Genomic DNA, 26,195 nt, shown 5'->3' on the forward strand with positions numbered 1-26,195 from the left:
GGTTCAAAATTGTTCAACTCTCACACACACGCAGAAATCTAAACTCCGTACACATGAGGTGTCATCTCTCTGAGGACTGCAGGCCAGACGTAAATCAGCCCTATGTAATTTGTCTCGAGCGTTGTCATTAATTCTGCCTGCATCAAACACGGCAAGTTATTTACACTAAAGACCACAATCAGGCTTTGAAGGACTGAGCATGTGTGTGTGTGTGTATGTGTGAGGGGGAATATGTAGTGAGTTGTGTACTGTGGATTCATCCTTGTGGCATTTGAATCCCAAAATGTTTCGTCCTTCTCATCATTCCAGCATTATTTACTATCGTAATGTCAATGGTTCTCAGTGAATACAAGACAAACTTTATCGTTAAAGACAATATGTTGTATCAAACTACAAGTTCTTATTAAATAATATTTGATACTCATAATGCGTAAATCATTACTCTACTCTGTACACAAATTATGAAATAATGGGAAACAGTGAAACAAATGTCCTGCTTTTTCATTTTGAGACCATTTCAGACATTTTGATTAACACACGGACAGCACAGGCAGGACAGTTTGGAGATGAGGTGAGAGAGGACAGATTTAGTGGTTTGAACATGTACAGAGGAGAGACTCAGTGCTGTGGTTAAGTCTATATATATATATATATATATATATATATATATATATATATATATATATATATATATATATATATATATATATATATGTGTGTGTGTGTGTGTGTGTGAGTGTGTGTGTGAGATAAAACCACCAAATTTTCAGGAGTGTGAGTATATGGCATGATGTTTGTTGGATTCTATGACGTTACACTGTAATGTGTAACATGTCACATGGTGCAAACTATTCCTTTTTAAAACTATTAACTCAACCAATGATTTGCATCACTTTTTACTAAAATTGGAGCACATTCAATTTTGACCCCAGTGGAATTCTTCATTGACCTCTGTAGGCCATTAGAGGTGAGCTGCAGGATGCCTCCACATCCGAAAATAAACTTTAGTTATTTTAGAATATGTGCGCCAACGTTCATGCTTTTATCACAAAAATACACAATTATTTTGCCCATCTGCTGCATGATCAAGGTATATAGGAAGAAGGATGCTGAGGATGGAGCCACCAATCAGAAGGAGAAGAGGGAACCAAAGAGGAGGTTTATGACTGTGGTGAGGGAGGACATGCGAGGGAGGACTAACGGTGTTTGTGCAAGTTACTTCCAAAATATAACATTATAGATTACTAATTACTGCACAGTACTTTGTTACACTATAATATCACTGTCTGGTTTGCAATGCGTTACACGACTCCGACACTACTTTTGAGTTACTCTCACCAAAATAACTGTATACGTAGGACTTGGCATTCTAAAATGTAGTTTACTCCAGCTCCTGAAACATCCAGCGAAGGATGATGTGGTGTAGCATAATGACTGTACGCCCTTAAGGCTACTGACAACAAGATAATTAATAAATTTGGTGCAGTGAAGGCTTAAGGTGCAATACAAGTAACAATCACAGCCAGAATCCCAAAGGATCAAACTCTGGTAAAATTTGATAGATGGTGTGAACATTTGAAGTCTAGGCCAATTCATATTAAACACAATACATTTGGAAATTATTATTATTATTATGTTAGTCATATTCCAAAATGGATTCCATTTATTTTTTTCCTCAAAATTCTAGACACAATACCCCATAATGACAATGTGAAAAATGTTTTGTTGAGATTTTTGCAAATTTATTAAAAAGAAAAAAAAAAAGTAATCACATGTAGTGCGTATTCACAGCCTTTGCCATGAAGCCCAGTTTGAGCTCAGGTGCATCCTGTTTCCACTGATCATCCCTGAGATGTTTCTACAGCTTAATTGGAGTCCACCTGGGGTAAATTCAGTTGATTGGACATGATTTGGAAAGGCACATGCGTCTACATATAATGTCCCACAGTTGACAGTCAGAGCACAAGCCAAGCATGAAGTCAAAGGAATTGTCTGTATAACTCCCGAGACAGGATTGTCTCAAGGCACAAATCTGGGGAAGGGTACAGAAACATTTCTGCTGCTTTGAAGTTCCCAATGAGCACAGTGAATGTCGGGCATCATGTTTGAAGGAAACCAGGCACTATCCCTACAGTGAAGCATGGTGGTGGCAGAGTCATGCTGTGGGGATGTATGCATTTCAGCAGCAGGAACTAGGAGACTAGTCAGGATTCAGGGAAGGATGAATACAGCAATGTACAGCAATGAGGTTGCTCTTCAGCAAAGCCCTTAAACTCAACTGCTCCAGTGAAAATGATCACTGTCCATCTGCTCAGACTGTGGTTGTACTAGGCATGGCCAACAAGAAATCATACAGTCCAGTAGATTCAGGAAAGAACAATTATGCACTTTTGGAACAAATCACCTAAATTTAGTTCCTAGTAGAGTTCTTGGTGTTCCTTTCAAGAAGATTATCAAACACTTGATCCAAGCACTTTAACCTTGTCAAAAGCAACCTTTTTCAAAATGGCTACCTGACAACTGACACTTTTCAAACGTTTTGACCAAGTTATGTTTTAGTTACATAAAAATGTCTTTTCACATCCATCCATCCATTTTCTTCCGCTTTATCCGGAGTCGGTCGCGGGGGCAACAGCTCAAGCAAAGCCGCCCAGACCTCCCGATCCACACACAACTCCCCCAGCTCCTCCGGGGGAACCCCAAGGCATTCCCAAGCCAGCCGAGACATGTAGTCCCTCCAGCGCGTCTTGGGTCTTCCCCGGGGCCTCCTCCCAATGGGACGTGCCCGGAACACCTCTCCAGCGAGGTGTCCAGGGGGCATCCGGAAAAGATGCCCGAGCCACCTCAACTGACTCCTTTCGACGTGGAGGAGCAGCAGCTCGACTTCGAGCTCCTCCCGAGTGACCGAGCTCCTCACCCTATCTCTAAGGGAGCGCCCAGCTATCCTGCGGAGGAAACTCATCTCGGCCACTTGTACTCGCGATCTCGTTCTTTCGGTCATGAGCCAAATCTCATGACCACAGGTGAGGATCGGAACGTAGATCGATCGGTAAATCGAGAGCTTTACCCCCTACTCAGCTCTCTCTTCACCAAGACGGTCCGATACAGCGAACGCATCACTGCAGATGCTGCACCGATCCGTCTATTGATCTCACGCTCCATCCGTCCCTCACTCGTGAACAAGACCCCGAGATACTTAAACTCCTCCACTTGAGGCAAGGACACTCCACCGACCTGAAGAGGGCAAAGCACCTTTTTCCGGTCGAGAACCATGGCCTCGGATTTGGAGGTGCTGATTTTCATCCCGGACGCTTCACACTCGGCTGCAAACCGCCCCAGTGCACGCTGAAGGTCCTGATTTGACGAAGCCAACAGAACCACATCGTCTGCAAACAGCAGAGACGAGATTCTGTGGTTCCCAAACCAGACCCCCTCTATACCCTGGCTGCGCCTAGAAATTCTGTCCATAAAAATAATGAACAGAACCGGTGACAAAGGGCAGCCTTGGCGGAGGCCAACGTGCACTGGAAACAGGTTTGACTTACTACCGGCAATGCGAACCAAGCTCCTGCTGCGGGCGTACAGGGACCGGATAGCCCTTAGCAAAGGACCCCGGACCCCGTACTCCCGGAGCACCCCCACAGGGTGCCCCGAGGGACACGGTCAAACACCTTCTCCAGATCCACAAAACACATGTGGACTGGTTGGGCGAACTCCCATGAACCCTCGAACACCCAATGGAGCGTGTAGAGCTGGTCCAGTGTGCCGCGACCAGGACGAAAACCACACTGCTCCTCCTGAATCCGAGGTTCGACCATCGGTCGAATTCTTCTCTCCAGTACTCTGGAATAGGCCTTACCAGGGAGGCTGAGGAGTGTGATCCCCCTATAGTTGGAACACATCCTCCGGTCCCCCTTCTTAAACAGAGGGACCACCACCCCGGTCTGCCAATCCAGAGGCAGTGTCCCCGATCGCCACGCGATGCTGCAGAGGCGTGTCAACCAAGACAGTCCCACAACATCCAGAGACTTAAGGTAATCAGGACGGATTTCATCCGCCCCAGGAGCCTTGCCACCGAGGAGCTTTCTAACCACCTCGGTGACTTCGGCCTGGGTAATGGATGAGTCCGCCTCTGAGTCCCCAGTCTCTACTTCCTCTTCGGAAGACGTGACGATGGGATTGAGGAGATCCTCAAAGTATTCCTTCCACCGCCCGACAACATCCCCAGTCAGGGTCAACAGCTCCCCACCTGCACCGTAAACAGTGCTGGTGGAGAGCTGCTTCCGCCTCCCGAGGCATCGGACGGTTTGCCAGAATCTCTTCGAGGCCAACCGATAGTCCTCCTCCATAGCCTCCCCGAACTCCTCCCAGACCCGAGTTTTTGCCTCTGCGACCGCACGGGCTGCGGCACGCTTGGCCTGCCGGTACCTGTCAGCTGCCTCCGGGGTCCCACCTACCAACAAAGATAAGTAGGACTCCTTCAGCTTGACGGCATCCCTTACTTCCGGGGTCCACCACCGGGTTCGGGGATTGCCGCCGCGACAGGCACCAGAGACCTTGCGACCACAGCTACGAGCGGCCGCATTGACAATGGAGGTGGAGAACATGGTCCACTCGGACTCCATGTCTCCAACCTCCCCCGGGATCTAGGAGAAGCTCTCCCGGAGATGGGAGTTGAAGACCGCGCTGACAGAGGGTTCCGCCAGTCGTTCCCAGCAGACCCTCACGATACGTTTGGGCCTGCCAGGTCTGACCAGCTTCCTCCCCTCCCAGCGGATCCAACTCACCAACAGGTGGTGATCAGTCGACAGCTCTGCCCCTCTCTTCACTCGAGTGTACGAGACAGGTGGCCGAAGATCAGATGATACAACTACAAAGTCGATCATCGACCTCCGACTCAGGGTGTCCTGGTGCCACATGCACTTATGGACATCCTTGTGCTCGAACATGGTGTTCATGATGGACAAACTGTGACTAGCACAGAAATCCAACAACTGAACACCACTCGGGTTCAGATCGGGGAGGACGTGCTTCCCAATCACCCCCCTCCAGGTCTCACTGTCGCCCCCTATGTGGGCATTGAAATCCCCCAGGAGAACAATGGAGTCCCCACTCGGAGCGCTATCTAGTACCCCTCCCAAGGACTCCAAGAAGGTCGGGTACTCTGCACTGCCGCTCGGCCCATAGGCCGAGACAACGGTGAGAGACCTGTCCCCGACCCGAAGGCGTAGGGACGCGACCCTCTCGTTCACTGGAGTGAACTCCAACACATGGCGACTGAGCTGGGGAGCAATAAGCAATGCGACCCCAGCTCTCCGCCTCTCCCCCAAACCAAACCAAAGCCTCTCTTTTCACATACATTTTAATGTAAAATGGATATTATAAATCATACTTGACATTAAAGATCTGAATATGCTATTTTCAAGATGGCTGCCTTTCTGTAAAATTATGTAAATTTGTCAGTACTTGAGACATAATGTTGATCCTGGTGTCAGAATGCTTATTTTTGGGTACAATATTAATGAAAACAGAAAACAAATCTTTTAATTGTATAATCACTGCTAAATCACTTTTATTTTTTAAATGGCTACCTAACTTGTACACACACATTATATATATATATATATATATATATATATATATATATATATATATATATATATATATATATATATATATAAAAATATACACACACACACGTGTATATATAAAATATTGTGCCACTTGTTGATCTGAGGTGTTGGCAATGGTCTTTATTACCAAAGAAAGATATCATCACAGTGATCAGTGGGCAGTGAATGAGAAAATACCATCATAAATAAGACATTATCACTACAAATGTCAAATATCTGAGGAAGTTTTTATCATTACATAAATATTTAGCAAACAATTTTCACAAAGAACCCACATAATATTCTAGGATACACAATTTGCACATTTTTCCCAGGTTTCATGCAAAACATTACCTGCAAAGAACTCCTAAATGCACATAACTGATATTCATCATCATAATTAGACACCTGATCATGCTTCAAAACAGCTGTTACCTTGACCTTATAGTTGGTCACAAGAGGGCTGTAAACATTATGATGTCAATGTGTTTCATATTGGGCCTATCTGTGATCAAGCAAGTGTGGGGTCTTATGTATTCTCATGAATCACAATGTTTTGGAAAAAATTTCATTTGGTAGATAGGCTTTAAGAACTGGTAACTTATACAAAACAAACCGGTAACTTATACAAAATTTACCCATAACTTATCAGACTTACGCCAGCGTATTCAGGATATTTTTAATATGTCGGCATATTCACGCTAAATCCTTGAGGTGTGACAGAGCCTTAAGCGCTTGGCCACCACCCCTGCAACCAGCTCTACAATGCAATGTGTACAACAAAGGGCTGAAGCAGTAACGCAACACACCTGTAATACAACTTCAGCACAACTGTGCTGGCATGTATGACATTGTTAAAAGCTCCACATAAATTGCTGCAGCTAGAGTACTGACGGGGACTAGAAGGAGAGAGCATATCTCACCCATACTGGCCTCTCTTCATTGGCTTCCTGTTAATTCTAGAATAGAATTTAAAATTCTTCTTCTTACTTATAAGGTTTTGAATAATCAGGTCTCATCTTATCTTAGGGACCTCGTAGTACCATATCACCCCAATAGAGCGCTTCGCTCTCAGACTGCAGGCTTACTTGTAGTTCCTAGGGTTTGTAAGAGTAGAATGGGAGGCAGAGCCTTCAGCTTTCAGGCTCCTCTCCTGTGGAACCAGCTCCCAATTCAGATCAGGGAGACAGACACCCTCTCTACTTTTAAGATTAGGCTTAAAACTTTCCTTTTTGCTAAAGCTTATAGTTAGGGCTGGATCAGGTGACCCTGAACCATCCCTTAGTTATGCTGCTATAGACGTAGACTGCTGGGGGGTTCCCATGATGCACTGTTTCTTTCTCTTTTTGCTCTGTATGCACCACTCTGCATTTAATCATTAGTGATCGATCTCTGCTCCCCTCCACAGCATGTCTTTTTCCTGGTTCTCTCCCTCAGCCCCAACCAGTCCCAGCAGAAGACTGCCCCTCCCTGAGCCTGGTTCTGCTGGAGGTTTCTTCCTGTTAAAAGGGAGTTTTTCCTTCCCACTGTAGCCAAGTGCTTGCTCACAGGGGGTCGTTTTGACCGTTGGGGTTTTACATCATTATTGTATCGCCTTGCCTTACAATATAAAGTGCCTTGGGGCAACTGTTTGTTGTGATTTGGCGCTATATAAAAAAATTGATTGATTGATTGATTGATAAATTCAACAGATTACAGAAGAATGGCAAAGGTTGATACAGAAAAAAAATGAATTTTCAAACATCTTGAAAGTTAGGCCAAGACCGCAATGGTAGAATATCCCAGTTCACCACAGACACCCTTCCTGGACCCCCTAAAAATTTCCAAGGTATGGATAAGCTTTCCATCAATGGGCTTTATGGGATGCTATCTATGAAAGTGAGAAAAGGGCTTGAGGGTGAAGACGGGGGTAGTACTAAGTAAGAATAAAAAAGTATTAAATTGAGATTACTCATATTTATGCATCACAGTGCAAATGTTGCTGAAATTCTTAGTCCATGTGAACAGTTCCAATTTCTGGAAACTGCTTAATTAATTCTCCACACTCCTCCATCCTTTTCCACCACTGGCCTGCGTAGGCACCCTCAATAGGATTTAAAACGTAGCACTTTTCCCCCACTGTCTGGCTCACAGTGAGATAATGTTTCCCAGGCGAGGATCAGCTGCTTATTCATCTTCCCTTCTTTCTTTTTTGTTCTTCAGGGGGAGTTTTCACCTGAGTCAGGCAAAGTTTGCAGTGGCAGAAACACCCAAACTAAAAGTTGACCGCTCCCTTGGATAAGTTGCTTTATCCTGGACTGAACCTGGAGACTGCTGCCATCTCAACTTTTTTTTTTTTTTTTACTGCCGGCCATAAACAACATCAATAAATGTAAAGTCAGTTTACATTTATTCAGGTGTTTGGCAAAGGTTGTCTGCCTCGCTGACTGGCATCCAGGACCCAAGGATGTTTAAAGGGATGGAGGAGGTTTTAAAATAAAATAAAAAAAAACGGATGCTTAGACTTGATTTTCTTTTGAGCCAATGATGATCTTGGGGGGTGTAAAAAAGGAAAAAAGAATCAAACATTTTGATCAAAATTCTACAGTGTCTCAAAGTTTTACACATACCACATAGTGACTTTAAGTTATGAAGAGTACTTAAATTTTATATGATGAGACATAACAGTGAGAGTGGAGTTGATAGCACTCACAGCAATCAAAATTTATATTCTACATAAAAGACAATTAACATAGCTTTCTAGAAAAAAACGTTCTAAGCACATTAGATAATTAAGAGTCCTTGCAGTGAACAATTTTTAACAGAGAATGATTTTTCCATACTTCCAACAGAGAATTCTGTACATTCAGACACAGAGGTCTCACACTGATGCCAAAAAGGGCCAAGAGGGTGCAGGTTTTCTTTGCAACCACCTACTCCACCAGGTGATTTCACTGATTAACATAACTTTGAGCAAATGGAATCAGTTAATTAGTGAAACCACCAGGAGGGCTGTCAATCAAACCTCACTTTCCAGAGATGACCAATCATAGCAGAGCCAGTACCGACCTGGTTCCCTCCACCATAGTGCCAAAACCCAACCCCCACAGTGCCATAAGTTTCGAGCGAGAGAGTAGAAATCCCCTTGAGCACCTTTTCCCCTCACGTGTACAGTTAATATCTATGCATGTAAATAATATAATACAGCTGAACACATTTTTTTTAACATGCGCACAGAGATAATTTGTGCACGTGCAGTTAACAGCTACGCCTGTGAAATAATATACACCCAAACGCATTTTTTACACTGATCTGACGCCATACCTCTGATGCAGAGTAACTGGGGCATAATTTCTGAGGTCAGCTGGTGAACAAAAATGGGTCTTGATACAATTTGGGTAAACTGAACCTTAACTTAAAAGAAGTGCACAAATGAAAAAGATTACTTTGTTTCAGCAAATGTGTAGATTTCACAATATATAGTTTCTCTCATTTTTTGCTTTTATTGGGGTGGGGGGGGGGGGTGTCACCACAGTTGACCATTTTTGGTCTGCATGTTGATTTGGCACACGTTTTAGATTGAATGCCCTTCCTGAAGCAATTCCAGATGTACAAGGACAATGCGGCATGAGTGGCCTGAACAGATGACCTTCTGTTGGGGAGCTAAGCATGCTAACCCCTTGTGTCATTGTGTTATCCACGTGGAGAACAGAAACTAATATCTACAAACAAGACTGAAAAACAACATAACTAGAACTCAACAAGTTGCTACAAATGAACACAACTTGTTCCTTATAGCAATTATTATAGCTACTGGATGATTACTCTCTTTTGAACAGGATAAAAAAAATAGTTAACTTCATTTTAGTCAAATTTATAATTCACACACAGTGTGAACTAATAAATACTCACTAATATATTTAAAATATCAGGGGACATCAAATAAATTCATTCTGAATCTGATGGTTTTTATTTGACAAATGCAAGAGAGGAGGCTTTTGTCATTTTTGATAAATTAGCAACCCAGCTATCCTTTTCAGCACTTTGTATTATGTGATTGCAAGTTCTGAAATAACCATAATCTGTTGCTTGTGTGTGGAGCAAACTGCCTCATCAGAATGTGTCAGACAAACATCAAACATTCACAGCCCTCTGTCGCCATCTACAGGTCTGACAGTTAAAATAAAATTTCAAATCTCATCTCCAATTCAAAATTCAGAACACAAAACTGAACGATCTGCTGGTGTGCGAGTTTGTGAAAGACCTGGTATATCCTGAAGGGAATGTATCTGAAGCCTTCTTCCTCGGAGCAATATTCCATCAATTTCCTGTTCATAGCCCAGAACTGGTCAAACTTATCTGGATTAAGACACACACACACACACACATTATAAAGACAGTTTAAAAGGCATAACAGTAAAACATTTTCAACAAGAAGCTGTGAATGGCAAACTCTTCGTCAGGCTCCAGGTAAAAGTCTGCATTGGAGGACCACATGACCTCAACAAAAAGGTCATCTAAATGAGGTCACTGTTGCTATAGTGATCAGTCCTCTTACTGGGACTACAGGCAGTAAAAAAGGGGTACAATTTCATGCACCCAAGAGGTATTTTTCAAAAAGTACCCTATTAGGTACATAATGGACCTTAAGGTGAAAACAGTGGACAATTTAATTTTAGAAAGGTACAAAATCATTGCTCATCATATTCTAAGGTACTTTTGTTTGTACCATGCTAGGGTTGGTCAGTTTGGGCCTAAGCACCTTGGAGATAGAGGGACTTATTATGTCTGTCGATGGCATATGGACTATACCAGCATATTTGGGGAGTGTCCAAATCTGTAACCCTATTTACACAGTACAAAAATCTGAGTCCAAAGTAGGGTACAGTGCACAAGGGGGTTGCACTTAGTCACTCAATTACTCAGTATTTTGGGCAAAACATGAAATAAACTAATGCAGGATGTGGTCGATGGTTGCCTTCTTAGGTGTGAAACCAGACTGCTGTGGTTGCTGAATGGCAAGTAACTGGAAGTGAATCCTGTTATGAAAATCCTTGCATGCATGTACATTTCAAACACCAGTTGGTTTACAGTTGACTGGAGAATCAGTCACAAGAACTCTGGCACCTGAAATAATAAACATTCAAATTGGAGGTTCAGCTTTATAGAAAAGCTTCAAGTAATCAGTCCAATGAGACAGTACAAAAGCGGTACCTATCAGGGCCAAGCCGCCATCTACCACTCCTGCAGTTGGACATGGTACAGGTTTGTTTGGAGGAATAAAGTGTTTTGATTCCTCTGTAAGCAAACTGGGGAGTCAGTAGCCCACAGATGAGTCTCCTGATCTAAGATTCCTCTGACAAATGACTCCCTATCTACTATTAGGGCAATCATAGCCTGTTTTACAGCTTCCATGACCCCTCAGAGTGACATTCAGAGTGCCCTCAGATATGAAACACCTTCTCCTGTGGACACTAGCAACTGCAGTACAATCCTCAGCAACTTTCACTATCTGAACAAGGAAAAACTCCCACAATTCATTGGCATCACCTATTTCAGTCCATGTTTGCAAGTGGTCTAGCCAGATTCCTTGTAGATTTGAGAGAGAGAATCTTGAATCCTTGGCATATTTAATCTTGAGCACTGAGCACACAGGAGTCTACAAGACTTCAAGTGAACCCTCAAGGAAACCACAAAATCTGTAGTTAGAACTCACAAAATGGGCACTTCTGTAGACCCCACAGTTCTGCAGAAGTCTCCAGAATTATTCCATGAGAAATGGTTAATGGACTGCATTTATATAGCGCTTTTCCATCTGCATCAGATGCTCAAAGCACTTTACAATAATGCCTCACATTCACCCCAATGTCAGGGTGCTGCCACACAATGCGCTGCACATAAAAAGTCTCGCTCATTGAGGCATCACGGAACGCAGACTGAGACAACTAACATAACACAAAGAGAATGCTTGAGTGTAATCCTCAGCTTCAAAATATGCTCACTGACAGGTGTGACATCGAACACCATTGGAAGGAAGACACTGGGCTGCCACAGCAGCTGCCACTGGCTCAGTATGCTAACCATGTTGGTGAAGAAACGAAAAGGTGTACCCACCCACTGAGATCTGGCCATTTCAAGGTTGCAGCTGAGGCAGCACAGAAGCTCCACTGGAACAAAACCAAAATGTCTGCCAATCATTTCTCTATAACAGAACATCAATAAAGTCTTGGTATTTTTTAACTACTTAAATGAATCAATGAACAGTGCAAAGATGTGTGACTTAATCATGCAATCGCTGAATGAACGTTGCCTCTAATACAGCTCCGGGAAGCTGTTGACATCGACAATGAATTCAATTCAAGTCATGTATAGAGCACCACATCAAAATAATACATGTAGTGGCTGCTCCAACACACCACAAACTAAGACATAAACCTTACCCACCCGCTGAGCAAATACACAAGCAACAATTAATTGATCTTGTATGTGGTGCACTACTTCGTTGACTTCATGGTCAGTGAGGTAAGAACACCAAGTCAGCATCTGCTGATAGAGATTCAGTGTTTTTTCACAAGAAAAATATAGCATAAACAACATTTTTAACCTTTGTCCTCTGCCTTTCCACACACAGAGTGAAACTAGCGCAGCATACACTAGTTTCACACCCTCCACCTCCCTTCATCTCTCACTTTCACATGAATTTTCTGAAAAGCACAGTGTCTTACTTTCCTCTCCTGGGTAGAAAAAGTTTAGCCCTCTCTTTCACCCTTTTCCGTTTATGATCTCATTTGACTGTTTAAAGTTTTGACTTGAAGAAAATGTTTCATCTCTCAGTTTCAAATGGTCTGCAACAGAGAGGACTATGTTCTGTTCATATGTGTGGCGCAAAGAGAGAGAACATCATTATCATTATCTACTCCCTAAACTACTCACGCACACACACAAACATGCAGAAAAACCTCCATCTGTCAGGCAAATTTTGTATTCTTTATTTCCTTTTGGATTAAGAAGAAATTAGGATTAGTAGAGGAAAGATAACCAATGGGAGTTTTGCGGCTTGAAACCAAAAGTGTCCTGCAAAACAATTAAAATAATTTCAGTAGCTACACTTTGCACTACTTAAACTGAACAAAATGCATTTGTGTGTTCTCTGGTTACTCTGAAATCATAACTAATTTGCTGCTGCTGTTCTTTGCTGTAAATGCAAACTCCATACTCACCACTCCATCTGTTTCAGGTTAAGCCTCCCAGCAGTTCAGTAGGTATAAACCGTTTGCTTTCCTGAAAGGATTTCTTTTGATTATTTACATGTTTCAGGTGGAGCACAATGGATTTTACCATTTCCTGGTGGGCTAAAGCAAACCTTACCATGGCTGTGAGTCACAATGGGGTCAGACTATTAGCTAGTGCTTCATGTACGTCTGTGCAACAAATGGTTGAATTTTGGGCGACCTCTTTGTAAGACTAATGCAGCAATAATCTTTATAGAACGTTAAGATGAGGACTTTCATTGCTTTGTTCCGAAACGACTGAAGGAAAGGCTGAGTTTTAACAGCAGTGCAAATAAAAGAACATGAAAGTAAAGCAGTATGGACTTTAGAGCTGGAACAATTCAGCAATTAACTGTCTACAAACAGAAAAAAAATGATGTGGCTAATTTATTAAGGAAAATTTGTCAACTTTGTACTGCTATGCTTTCTCAAAAATTACTTTCCTTTTATCTGTATTCAACATTTTTTAACTGAACTGGTTTGATTTTGTGACAGCTGATGATATGTTTTTTGGTGCTTTCTTGGCAATTCATACATTTTACAAAAAAAGATGATTTTACATCGAACATAACTTAATTGCAGCCCTATTATTATTTTCTCGGACCAGCAGCATTGTGTTACATATTGTACCTATTACTGGACTGATACAAATAATGCTGTGGAAATGTTGGGCTTTACTTTAGACAGCAAGAGGTTCACAGAAACCCAAACTGAGGAAGGGTTCCAAGGGCCCCCCAACCACCGCACCCACATCACAAGCACATTAGTGCCACCTCACCCACACATCACTGACAACTTCACCTACACAACACACTGCAATCACAGCAAAAGGCCAACAGGAAATCAAGATGTCTGAAAAATGGGCTGGAGCTTCAGAAGGAGAGAAACACAATCGGAAGCCAGTGGGGGTTTGAGTGGGAGAGGCTGTGGAAGTGGAGGCTTCAAAGACTCCTATCAGCTGACGGAAGATTGGTGTATGTGTGTGTGTGTCTGCAAGCAGACACACACACACCTGTAAATTTAAATGGGCACCTTCGCTTTTTGCAAACTTGTTCCATAGTTTCCAGATTATAAGTCTCTTTTTTTTTTTTTTTTTTAAACTAGTTTGGGAGGTCCTGCAACCTATACTCCAGTGCGACTTTTACTCGTATACCAAAAAAAGGAGAAAAAAAAAGAAAATCACTCACTTGTCTTCAACCGCTTACTCCAATTAGGGGCTCCAAGATTAGATCGTTGGGGGGTGGAGCCTATACCAGCAGTAACAGGGCGTGCGGCAGGGGGCACCCTGGATAGGATGCCAGTCTGTCGCAGGGCCATATATAGACAGACACACACATTAACATTCGCACGAACACCTACGAACAATTTAAAGTTTCCAATCTACGTAACCTACATGTCTGGATGTGGGAGGAAGCCGGATCACCCAGAGGGAACCCATGCAAACACGGGGAGAACATACACTCCACAGGTGGGACTCAATCTGTGACCTTCCTGCTGTGAGGCAAGGTTCTGCTAACCACTAATCCACTGTGCTGCCCCCCCAAAAAATCAAGCATTTATTATTACTAATATTAATTATTATAATAACTATATGAGGCACTATACAAAAACTCCAATAATGAAAGAACAAATACCGATGACAAAAAGTACAGGGCACAAAATTTACAAAAAATAAAAAAATTAAAGAGCAGATAATACAAATAAAAAGGTGTGGTTTATTTTCTGAAAATACGCTACACCTGTGAATCAGTGAATGTACTTCCAATGTTTGCACACGCATTTATGTGTGGGAGGGAATTTGTTAACACCCCATTTACACAAAGTCCACGACCCAGTTGCGATTGAAATACGGCCTCTGCTCGCTGTCACTCTCACTAGTGTTGCAGGCTGGTCGCAATGGGGTCTCCATGGTCAGAAAAAAGATCTACCTTGGTGGCCATCACTCCCCATCAGACTCCAACAGGTGTGCGAGTGTATTGAACAGTTTAAAACACTCGCACAAGTTATGCGACCAGTTAACAGATACATGGGTTTCATAACCAGTCTTGATAAACTGTCACATGTCTAAACTCACTCTCAACTTGATACTGAGGATCGTGATAGACTTTCAATTGACTCTGCCTGGGGTTGCATCAATGATTTCGGACATTAACATATTTTATCATTTTATCTGGCTATGAATGAAGGTTTTAAAAGTGACTGTACAGTTCAAATCCCAGTACATCAGAATTTCTTATAGAGCTATAGAACAAAAGACACAAAATTAAAATGATACAATATCACTTGAAATGTTCAACAATTCACTTGCAGAATTTTGGGTTCTACATTCTCAACATTCTTCCTTTAGATTTTATATTGCATTTTGCGAAATAACACTACACTATTCATAATCAATGTTGCAATCCTCACAATCCACCCCCCAATGATACACAGCCCATGACTGTTACTATACCAGTGGTGTAATGTTTATTGTTCAGAAATATTAACCTTAAGACCAGGGAAATTATGATGAAAAATGTTTCCCTACGTTTAATGGCAAAAATATTTATGAAAGGATTTTTGCTTTTGGTAATTTAATAATTTCTGTCAATTTCTAGAATATCAGTTAATCTTTAAACCAAGTGACAGATTAATCAGTAAAGAAACAAATCATTATTTTTAACCCAAGTGTGCCCAAGATCTTGAGGATGCTAGTATTCATGAACAATATGACTGTGTGCTTGTGTGTCACTTCCCCAGGAGCTGCTTATGGTCTTTCTTCTGTGCCAAAGGGCAAGAGTGAGTGTGACTGTGTTGTATGGTCATCGTTCATCATGATTATTCCCTGTACCGGAACAATAGAGTCCATAACTGTGTCAGCAAGTGAGCGGGTCTGCAAAATTTTCATCAGTACATCCAAAAAACTACTGCATAATCAGTCCTGACATACTGAAATATCAATACAGATGAGGAGACGCAAATCTCCTTTGGGCCACGCTGGCAATACAAATATGCTTTCCAAGTTTATTGTGAAGCTTTGCTGCTAATCACCGGGCGTTGGTGACCAATGGAGGCCACTCTTGCTTGTTCACAGCTGATTTTACAAATGTGTGCGTTTTCCCTCACCATTCTGCAGGCCCATCCACAGCTGCTTGTGGTCTTTCTTCTGCATATCATTGATCACTTGGCCCTTATGCTTCAGAGCGTCTGCCTCCTTGATGCTGGACATGAAGTGAGCCTCGATCACAGAGTTGCACGGACAGTGAAGCAGGTCACGATCTGGAAAATTCTGAGAAAAACCTCATTTATCTCAGAAGTAATTCTTTCATTTGCCAATATGGGCAAGAAGGCTCTCAAAGCAAACAGATATTCACACAGACCTGACAGTATTTACATAGGTCATGGTGTCAAGGTTAAATTCCCCATCATATTTGAAAGTCACTAAAACCCCCTTTACACAGGGACGGGGTCTGTCCAGCAATCTTTGTGCGGTCATGTAATTGCATCGAATATCACATGACACCAAAGAGGCGCTCAGCTCCTGCCAGGACCTTACAAAGTCCTCTCTGTATCCTCTCACAAACCATCAAAATCGCAATGGTCGCCATGAAGTATTAAGCTGGCCCTGATTTCCACAGAAGAGTCGCCAACCCGGAAAATGCACAAATACCACAAAGGCCACGCAAAAACACCTCTCAGACCACCCCATGACTGCCCCGCAATGAACATGGTGTTTTCGCAGTTGCAACAGCAGATCATACACTGTAACATGACCAGAATTACATGAGGTTGGACATGAACTCTGGACAAAAAAAAGAGCAATATCATCATATCACAGCCAAAGGGCACGCAATGATCAGGGCTATGTGCCATGATTTTTATTAATAAAGGTCATTTTATAAAATGCTATTATAAAGCGCAAAATGAGTTGCTTGTCAACTGATGTCTTCCTAGTTCATCAGAAACTTTTATGCGTGTTCAAATCTGAACAGATCAGACTTGTCTTATAATTTTCCTGTGGCTGATGGCTCATTCTGGGCTTCTAAAATGTCCAGTGTCAATTCAGCACAAGTGGACATGCAGCTCGACTGTCACAGAAAGCGTGCATCATGTCAGACACTTAATCTGCACCCAGATTACTGTTATGATATCAACCTTTAGCATGAACTAACTAAAAACGTGTCATCACGAAAGAAAAAAAAAAACAGATAAATATTAATCCTTTTTCCACGTTTCTGTACATGCACATTCAGTTAGAATTATACGTGCCTGTTTTTTCTACTGCTGTGCACCTGACAGAGCCTGTCTGAAAACACCTCGCGTGGAATAAAAAATAGAAATAAAGTAGGTACAGTAAATTCATTGTTCATCAACAAAGGCCCCGTCTAATATTCAGTTGTATAATTTGGTCATTGACAACACATCTGAGTCTTCATTAACATATACACAAAAGTACATATTAAATTTCCACCTAAAACAGAAACAGCATTGGCACAGACAGATCAACAGGCTAACTGTACCTTAAAGTGCACAGTGATGTTCCAAGGCAAGACAGCGGAGGCATGAAGGTCAAAAAGAACACCAATTGGATAATGCCTGGAATCAGGAAGCAGCAAACAAGACAATGGAGGATTAGCAACTCACATAGTTTTCTTAACATTTTTTCCCCCAATAAGCTGCCCGGAAAAAAAAAAAAAAAAAAAAAAGTAAAACTATACCACAGAACCCAAAATGACACCTTCAATTTAAAATAGTCCACAACCCAAGTATTCAACTAACAGTTATATGAACCACAGTAGAGCAGAAAATCAGTATATCAAAAACTTAAATCTGTCAAATGTGCCTGGAATAACTGACTGATAAACAAATTGAAGTTACAAATCAATTATTAGAACTTTTTTTTTACCAGTTGTGAAATATCCTTGTACTCAAGCCTGAACCATTGAGATAGAGAATATGATGTGTCATTTACTTCAAGAACCTCCCAAAAATGACCATTTACCATCTAAATCTTCCCTTTATGGCTGAAAAAAAACTGTCAAATTTGTCTGCGACATAGATAAATCAAAAGAGATAAGACAAAGCCTGTTGGATGCAGAAAGAGGTTTCTAAATCACTGAAGTGGAAACAAAACAAGTGTACTACTGACACGTTTTGGAATGCCCTGCAATAGCTAGACGAATAAAGACAGAGGGAAAAGAAAAAATAAATAAAGAAATCACATTGGAATTGGGATGGCTGCAGTTAATTCTGCCTTATCTGAGCTCATAACAGTCAATGGCAGAGCAGGCAAAACTAAATAAAATACTCCTTTGTGATCCACAAACAGGATACAAGTGCAACAGGAAGACGACAACCCTTCACTGTCTGATAATGCAGCGCATTGGTAGCAGAGTTGGAAAAACCTCATTGTTGCCATTCAGTAATTTATTTCACAGGTTTCACTACAACAAGCACATTAGGTTTCATATTGTTGCAGATCTAGCGTTGCATCAGGAAGGGCATCTGGTGTAAGACTTATTCCAAATCAATGTGTGGATCATTAAATCACTGAGCCATAATGGTTCCATATAGGATCAAGTGTGACAGATTCAGGCGATCAGTTGCAGTTCTTCCAGACAAACAAGCGGCCAAAAGATAAATGACGGCTTCCTCACTTACATTGTACTTTCTTTCTAAAGCCTTAGCATCCATGTTCCTGACATGTTCCTGTCAGTTTCCAGGTGAGCTCCAGATAGAAATCGGAACGCAAACTGCATCCAAAGGCGTGAAAAGGGACAGAGCTGAATTTGGCAGTGACCTTGCCACTGGTGGCACCTATTCAGGGGATGGAATATTTTGCCACCTGCTTGCTGTATTGCCGCAATGAGCTTTAGGATAATAGACTGGATACAAATCTAATGCAATCAGCTTGCAACAGGGATCCCGGGACATTGCAGACAGCCAGTTAAGTTGTCACAAGCTTGCAGGTGACCCAGGTGGGCTCCCGATGATTTCTATCGGAATCAAAATTGGCAAGATATGGAAAATGCAAATAAAACAAAAACAAACAGGGATCCTTACATTTACATGGCAGACAGTACGAAGCCAATATATTTCATGTTCTGTGTCATCAAATGTATAGCCTTTGTTTATATGTGTTTCTTATGTATGGAAACCAGTGACATGGGTGCTTTTGTTGGCGAGAAAAGGTTTACTGGCCTTGATTTCACAGACGATGCTGTGATCTTTAGGGATCCATGGATACTCTTTTTGCAGCACTTGAGAAGCTGAGTGAGGAATCAGAGTGTCTGTGTTTGAGATTGTCGTGGATCAAGACTAAGATTCAGACTTTTAACAATTTCTGGACTCAGCCATCATAAGTGTATCTATATATGTTGAAAAAGTCAAAATGTATAGATTTTTTTTTTTTTTTATCCGTTTTATTCTTTTACAAGTGTCTTTTAATCTTTTAATTTACTCATTCATTTTAATTTTGAACTGTGAGACACCTTGAGGCAACTTTTGTTGTGATTTGGTGCGTTATAAATTGAATAAATTGAAATGTAGAGATTCACGTATCCTAGCAGTGACGTACATGTTTTTGTGTCCTGGGCCTTTGAGATCAAGAGGCACCTGGGAAGAGGTTATGGAGCCATGAGGTCATCGGACAAAGACATTTGGCGATGCAGATATCTTTGCAGGCGAAGGTCTAAGTCTCGAGGGTCTCGGTGCTGCCTGTCTTGCTGTATGGCTGTGAGACCCAGACGCTAACCAGTTACCTAAGGTGACGACAGGATGTCTTTGGTACCCTTGGGTCCAGCTGGAATGACTTTGTATCAAACAAGGGTTTACTAAGACAGATTAAGATGAGGAGCATCACTTACATTGTGAGGGTATGTCAGCTATTGACATTTTCACCATGTTGCCCATTTCTCTGTGCATGATCTAGCACACAGGTGGCTTGGCTCTTAAGGACCCCCAGTAGCTGGAGAAGGCCAAGTAAAGATCATTTTGCATTTCCCATATCATACCAAGTTTTTCTGATTTGGGGTTGTAATTGCTCACATCTGTCTGTGTATATTCCAAAGCATGATGAATAAACTTGTGGATTACACTGCAGAGATAATGTCATTACTCCTCTGTGTTTATTAGCCGATCCAACTGTACTACCATTTCTTCATGTTGAATGGTACCTCAGAAAAGCCACTATGTCACAACAAGGTGCAGTACCCTTAAGCGTGTTTTCAAGTCAAAGTACACCTTGATAAATCTCACATTTTCCTTAGAAACATTTGTATGCACAGTTCCTAGATGAAAACTCAGATTACTCTGATCACTAAAAATCCCTTGCAAATTGACAGCTGTAACAGACAATGTTTTTTTAACCTTCGACTTTAGATGTGTCCACTCAATTGCAAATAAAACAAGAGCAATCAGAGATTTCTGACATCTGCCAATCCCGATCAGGATCACCTCGAAAATTCAGTGAAGTCTTCCATGCCCTAATATCTATCTGTGATGCAAATTTGGTGAGAATCTATAAAGTACTTTTGAAGAAATCCTTCAAAGCCTATATAAATGGAAATCTTGATCCAGAATGCGGATGCGGATCCAGATCACCTCCAAAATTTAGTGGAGTCTTCCATGCCCTAATATCTATCTGTGGTGCAAATATGATGAGAATTCGTGAAGTAGTTTTGAAGAAATCCTTAAAGTGTATATGAAGTGAAATCTTGATCCAGAATCTGGATCACCTCCAAAATTTAATGCAGTCTTCCATGGTTAATATCTATCTGTGGTGCAAATGTGGTGAGAATCTATGAAGTACTTTTGAAGTAATCCCTTCAAAGTCTTTATAAAGTGAAACTTGAACTATAATCTGGATCTTGATCCAGATCACCTCCAAAATTTCATGGAGTCATCCTTGGCCTAATATATATCTGTGTTGAAAATGTTGTCAAAATCCATGCAGTAGTTTTGACATAATCCTGCTAAAAGTAACATTTCAAAGCCTACATAAAATGAAACTTGATTCGGAATCCGGATCCAGATTCTCCATAATTTAATAGGTTGTTCCATGGCCGAATATCTGTGGTGAAAATCTGTGCAGTAGTTTTGACGTAATCCTGATAACAGACAGACAGACAAATAAATAAGCGCCAGTGATCTTATTACGTCCTTGGCGAACGCAATCACAAGGTCAGTCACCTGCTTGATTAGTTTTGGTCCCTTAAAAAAAGGAAAAACCACACTAAATGGTGCTGTAATCCCTACACCACTCACCTGGTTTGGATGGAACCATTTCTTAACATTAAAGCGTGCATGTTAAACTCTTCCTCATTGTTTCTTTTCAGCTCCAACAAACAGTGGAAGATCACCAAAACAAAGACTGCGCCAGCATCCAAACATTCACGGTAGTGTTGAATAAAAATGTCTAGCATCTGTCACAGAAGTAGATGAATGAAGCTGAAAAAAGTCTGGCTGAGCACTGCTGCTTCTTAAACATTTGATCTGGGCATTACATCAGCTGCAGAGATGTGACAAAGCAGGAAACAGCATGTTGACATCACTGGTAAGAAACCAATGTGGAAATTACTAAAACCAGCTGATGCTATTTTCCCAGATGCAAATGAATGACACTGCAGTAGATTCTGTCTGGAGATGTCAGTGCTGTGGTCTCAAGGTGGTAAGCGAGTACTTTATGGCTCACCAAAATGCATTACATGGATTATTATGTACGACTCACATGATTATTTTCCCTCTTGGCTGCACCACAGAATTTTAAACACGGAGAGTGAATCGTCACATCTCACAAATGATCTTTATCAACAGCTCTTGAATCACTTATTGAATCCATATGTTGACATAAGGTAATGGAACAGGGCACAGTGAACCAGTGGGAGTGTGCACTGTAATAATTTTCACCCCTTTTTGGAAATCAAAAACATTTTCACCTACTTGCACCCAAATCCAATAACACCTCCGAGTCATTTTAATGATGCCTGAGCTAATCTTCAATTTGCCCTGAAAGGAAAAAAATAAGTTTGCTTGTATCATTTGTCCATGCTTGAATTGCAATGCTACCTTTTGATATATTTGTGGGGAAAAAAATGAATTCAAAGACTATCACTCTTTTCAACTTGTAAATTAAATTACAAAATGTATTAATTGATATATTTGCAAACAATCTAGTAAAATAAGTTTTGGACTTTCCCCTCTCCCTTTCATAAAAGCTATGAACTTCGCAGTTACCTCATGAGACATAGTAGCTACTGAAGAATTATCTTGGGACAAACCAAATGCATGTTTCTGGATGTACAATAAATTAGCACAATCCTGATTTCCATAAGTGGTGTCGCTGTGTTCTAAAGTGTCTGAACATGTTCGCATGCAGGGCACTGGTTCAATAACGAGGGCAGAACCAAAGCAGACTTGAGACATACTTAGCATCTCTTGGCACGCTAATATTGCACCCTTGCGTTTCTCACATTGCATGTGAAATTCCACTGCCATGATTACTATCGTGCAGTTTCAAAAACTTCCTGCACTGTGCTTTGAACAAGCTTTCTAGTACTGGCTTAAGCCGCACTGCAAAAATTTTCTTTGAAAAGCCCATTTTCAATAAATTTAGCCTTCTCCATGTCATCACGTTACATGATGTTGAAGTTGTTGGTGTATCTGCTTTGAGCTTCCCAACAATAAATAAATGAATAAAATAATATAAGATACTGCCTTTTACGTTGATATTTGTAACTGCAATATCAGAAGAAAACATGAATAGAATCCTACTTCCTATTGCTTGGCATTTTTAAGACTTTTGAAACACTGATTTATGATTAACACCAATTAAGGCCTTATTTTTTAATTGGATGAATTCAATGCCTTTTATGACGTTTTAAGGATCTGCAGAAAACCTGTCAATGCAATTCTGATCTACTGCCCAGATCCTTTTTTTGATATCCTGTTCACATTATTCATGTTAAATGTGGTCAGTACATATTCAAGTCAATCAATTCAATCAATCAATTTTTTTATATAGCGCCAAATCACAACAAACAGTTGCCCCAAGGCGCTTTATATTGTAAGGCAAGGCCATACAATAATTATGTAAAACCCCAACGGTCAAAACGACCCCCTGTGAGCAAGCACTTGGCTACAGTGGGAAGGAAAAACTCCCTTTTAACAGGAAGAAACCTCCAGCAGAACCAGGCTCAGGGAGGGGCAGTCTTCTGCTGGGACTGGTTGGGGCTGAGGGAGAGAACCAGGAAAAAGACATGCTGTGGAGGGGAGCAGAGATCGATCACTAATGATTAAATGCAGAGTGGTGCATACAGAGCAAAAAGAGAAAGAAACAGTGCATCATGGGAACCCCCCAGCAGTCTACGTCTATAGCAGCATAACTAAGGGATGGTTCAGGGTCACCTGATCCAGTCCTAACTATAAGCTTTAGCAAAAAGGAAAGTTTTAAGCCTAATCTTAAAAGTAGAGAGGGTGTCTGTCTCCCTGATCTGAATTGGGAGCTGGTTCCACAGGAGAGGAGCCTGAAAGCTGAAGGCTCTGCCTCCCATTCTACTCTTACAAACCCTAGGAACTACAAGTAAGCCTGCAGTCTGAGAGCGAAGCGCTCTATTGGGGTGATATGGTACTACGAGGTCCCTAAGATAAGATGGGACCTGATTATTCAAAACCTTATAAGTAAGAAGAAGAATTTTAAATTCTATTCTAGAATTAACAGGAAGCCAATGAAGAGAGGCCAATATGGGTGAGATATGCTCTCTCCTTCTAGTCCCCGTCAGTACTCTAGCTGCAGCATTTTGAATTAACTGAAGGCTTTTTAGGGAACTTTTAGGACAACCTGATAATAATGAATTACAATAGTCCAGCCTAGAGGAAATAAATGCATGAATTAGTTTTTCAGCATCACTCTGAGACAAGACCTTTCTGATTTTAGAGATATTGCGTAAATGCAAAAAAGCAGTCCTACATATTTGTTTAATATGCGCTTTGAATGACATATCCTGATCAAAAATGACTCCAAGATTTCTCACAGTATTACTAGAGGTCAGGGTAATGCCATCCAGAGTAAGGATCTGGTTAGACACCATGTTTCTAAGATTTGTGGGGCCAAGTACAATAACTTCAGTTTTATCTGAGTTTAAAAGCAGGAAATTAGAGGTCATCCATGTCTTTATGTCTGTAAGACAATCCTGCAGTTTAGCTAATCGGTGTGTGTCCTCTGGCTTCATATATAGATAAAGCTGGGTATCATCTGCGTAACAATGAAAATTTAAGCAATACCGTCTAATAATACTGCCTAAGGGAAGCATATATAAAGTGAATAAAATTGGTCCTAGCACAGAACCTTGTGGAACTCCATAATTAACTTTAGTCTGTGAAGAAGATTCCCCATTTACATGAACAAATTGTAATCTATTAGCCAAATATGATTCAAACCACCGCAGCGCAGTGCCTTTAATACCTATGGCATGCTCTAATCTCTGTAATAAAATTTTATGGTCAACAGTATCAAAAGCAGCACTGAGGTCTAACAGAACAAGCACAGAGATGAGTCCACTGTCCGAGGCCATAAGAAGATCATTTGTAACCTTCACTAATGCTGTTTCTGTACTATGATGAATTCTAAAACCTGACTGAAACTCTTCAAATAGACCATTCCTCTGCAGATGATCAGTTAGCTGTTTTACAACTACCCTTTCAAGAATTTTTGAGAGAAAAGGAAGGTTGGAGATTGGCCTATAATTAGCTAAGATAGCTGGGTCAAGTGATGGCTTTTTAAGTAATGGTTTAATTACTGCCACCTTAAAAGCCTGTGGTACATAGCCAACTAACAAAGATAGATTGATCATATTTAAGATCGAAGCATTAAATAATGGTAGGGCTTCCTTGAGCAGCCTGGTAGGAATGGGGTCTAATAAACATGTTGATGGTTTGGATGAAGTAACTAATGAAAATAACTCAGACAGAACAATCGGAGAGAAAGAGTCTAACCAAATACCGGCATCACTGAAAGCAGCCAAAGATAACGATACGTCTGAAGTGTGAACTGTTCACCATCCTGAACTGACCAGCATGCTCAAAAAAAAAAAAAAAACCCCATCAGATTGCGTATACACACACACACACACCCTGATCTTGTCTCTTACCGTTGTCTGGCACCAGGCCCGGTCACACCATGTGCACGTAGTGCTGCCTTTCAACTGTCATGCTGTTTCCACATCATTTGTCTGTATATTCCATGACTTTTTGGGCTATTTAAAGTGCACATTCAGTTCCGGTGTCGCATATCAACCGATGCGCCCCTAAAAATTGGTCCGCCACTGCACATGTGTCATTTGTGACCACAGCAGCTCCTTTGAGGCGGACTTTCTTCACCCAAAGCGATCAAATTGATAAATGGGATTATTAACCATTAGATGACAAGGTAAAACCTCTTAAATCATTCAAAAGTCAGGTTTAAGCAGAAACGAGGCGATAATTGGTGACGCTATGAAACGATGGAAAAGCAGTGAACGCAAAAGCTTGCAGCTCCTGCAGCTGTGGCACTCTGATTGCTTCCTCAGTCTTATGATGAAATAATGCTGAATTTATGTTGAAATGATTGTTGTACAAAAGCTTCAGATATCTGTCGCTGAGATAGATGATGACTGGAGTGCAGTTTTAAGCAGAAACGTGGTGATATTCGGTGAACTGCGGCTGATGACGCATGCGCAGTGAAGACAGGGCAGACCATTTGGTCGGCGACACCAGTGTGCGTGTGTTTGGGCTGTTATGATCTGCAACATCTCACTGAAAGCACACGCGCTTTTGAGTTTTACCAAACTAAGATTACAATCATAACTATGTACCACCATCATCATTATTATTATTATTCTGAGTCACAGTCTCCAGGTGGCTTTAGTTTATCAGAAAAATGAATTCTTCTTGAAGACAAGTCACATTACTTTTTATTTTTTACGTCGCTGAAATGGTTTTAAACAATTACATTCATATTTCTGTGTGTGACGTCTTTGTCAGTCATAGACCACCCAGTAAAAGGTGTTCAATGCTTAATGTCTGTGAGGTGGCTGTCAACAGATCATCTCTGTCTACTTTCGGCTTGGTGCTGTTCATGGCATGCATGAATGAACCACAGCCGCACACATATTTGGCTGATCAGATAGCAGGCTACACTATGAGCTAAAATTAATTTATAATGTAGATCATTTTATTTTGGGGACAAGGTTGAAGTTGCGCCGGGACTAGATCTTTCAACAAGACAACGACCCTAAACACTGCTCAAAATCTACTAAGGCATTCATGCAGAGGAACCAGTACAACTTTCTGGAATGGCCATCTCAGTCCCCAGACCTGA

The 26,195-nt window shown here is 41.3% G+C and overlaps 1 protein-coding gene across 5 annotated transcripts in view; it reads right to left on the reverse strand.

Moving 5' to 3' along the window:
• Positions 1–26,195, reverse strand: part of atg5 (ATG5 autophagy related 5 homolog (S. cerevisiae)) — a 77,233-nt gene that overhangs the window by 43,703 nt on the left and 7,335 nt on the right. For all 5 annotated transcript variants that reach the window (XM_034174402.1, XM_034174401.1, XM_034174403.1 and 2 more), the window contains exons 4-6: positions 17,362–17,437; positions 15,968–16,130; positions 9,856–9,950 (exon numbers count right to left, since the gene is read on the reverse strand). In XM_034174402.1, the coding sequence (XP_034030293.1) occupies positions 9,856–9,950; positions 15,968–16,130; positions 17,362–17,437 (334 nt within the window). The remainder of the gene's footprint in view (positions 1–9,855; positions 9,951–15,967; positions 16,131–17,361; positions 17,438–26,195) is intronic.

This window comes from Thalassophryne amazonica, chromosome 7 (genome assembly GCF_902500255.1).
Source record: "Thalassophryne amazonica chromosome 7, fThaAma1.1, whole genome shotgun sequence".
Lineage (NCBI taxonomy): Eukaryota > Metazoa > Chordata > Actinopteri > Batrachoidiformes > Batrachoididae > Thalassophryne > Thalassophryne amazonica.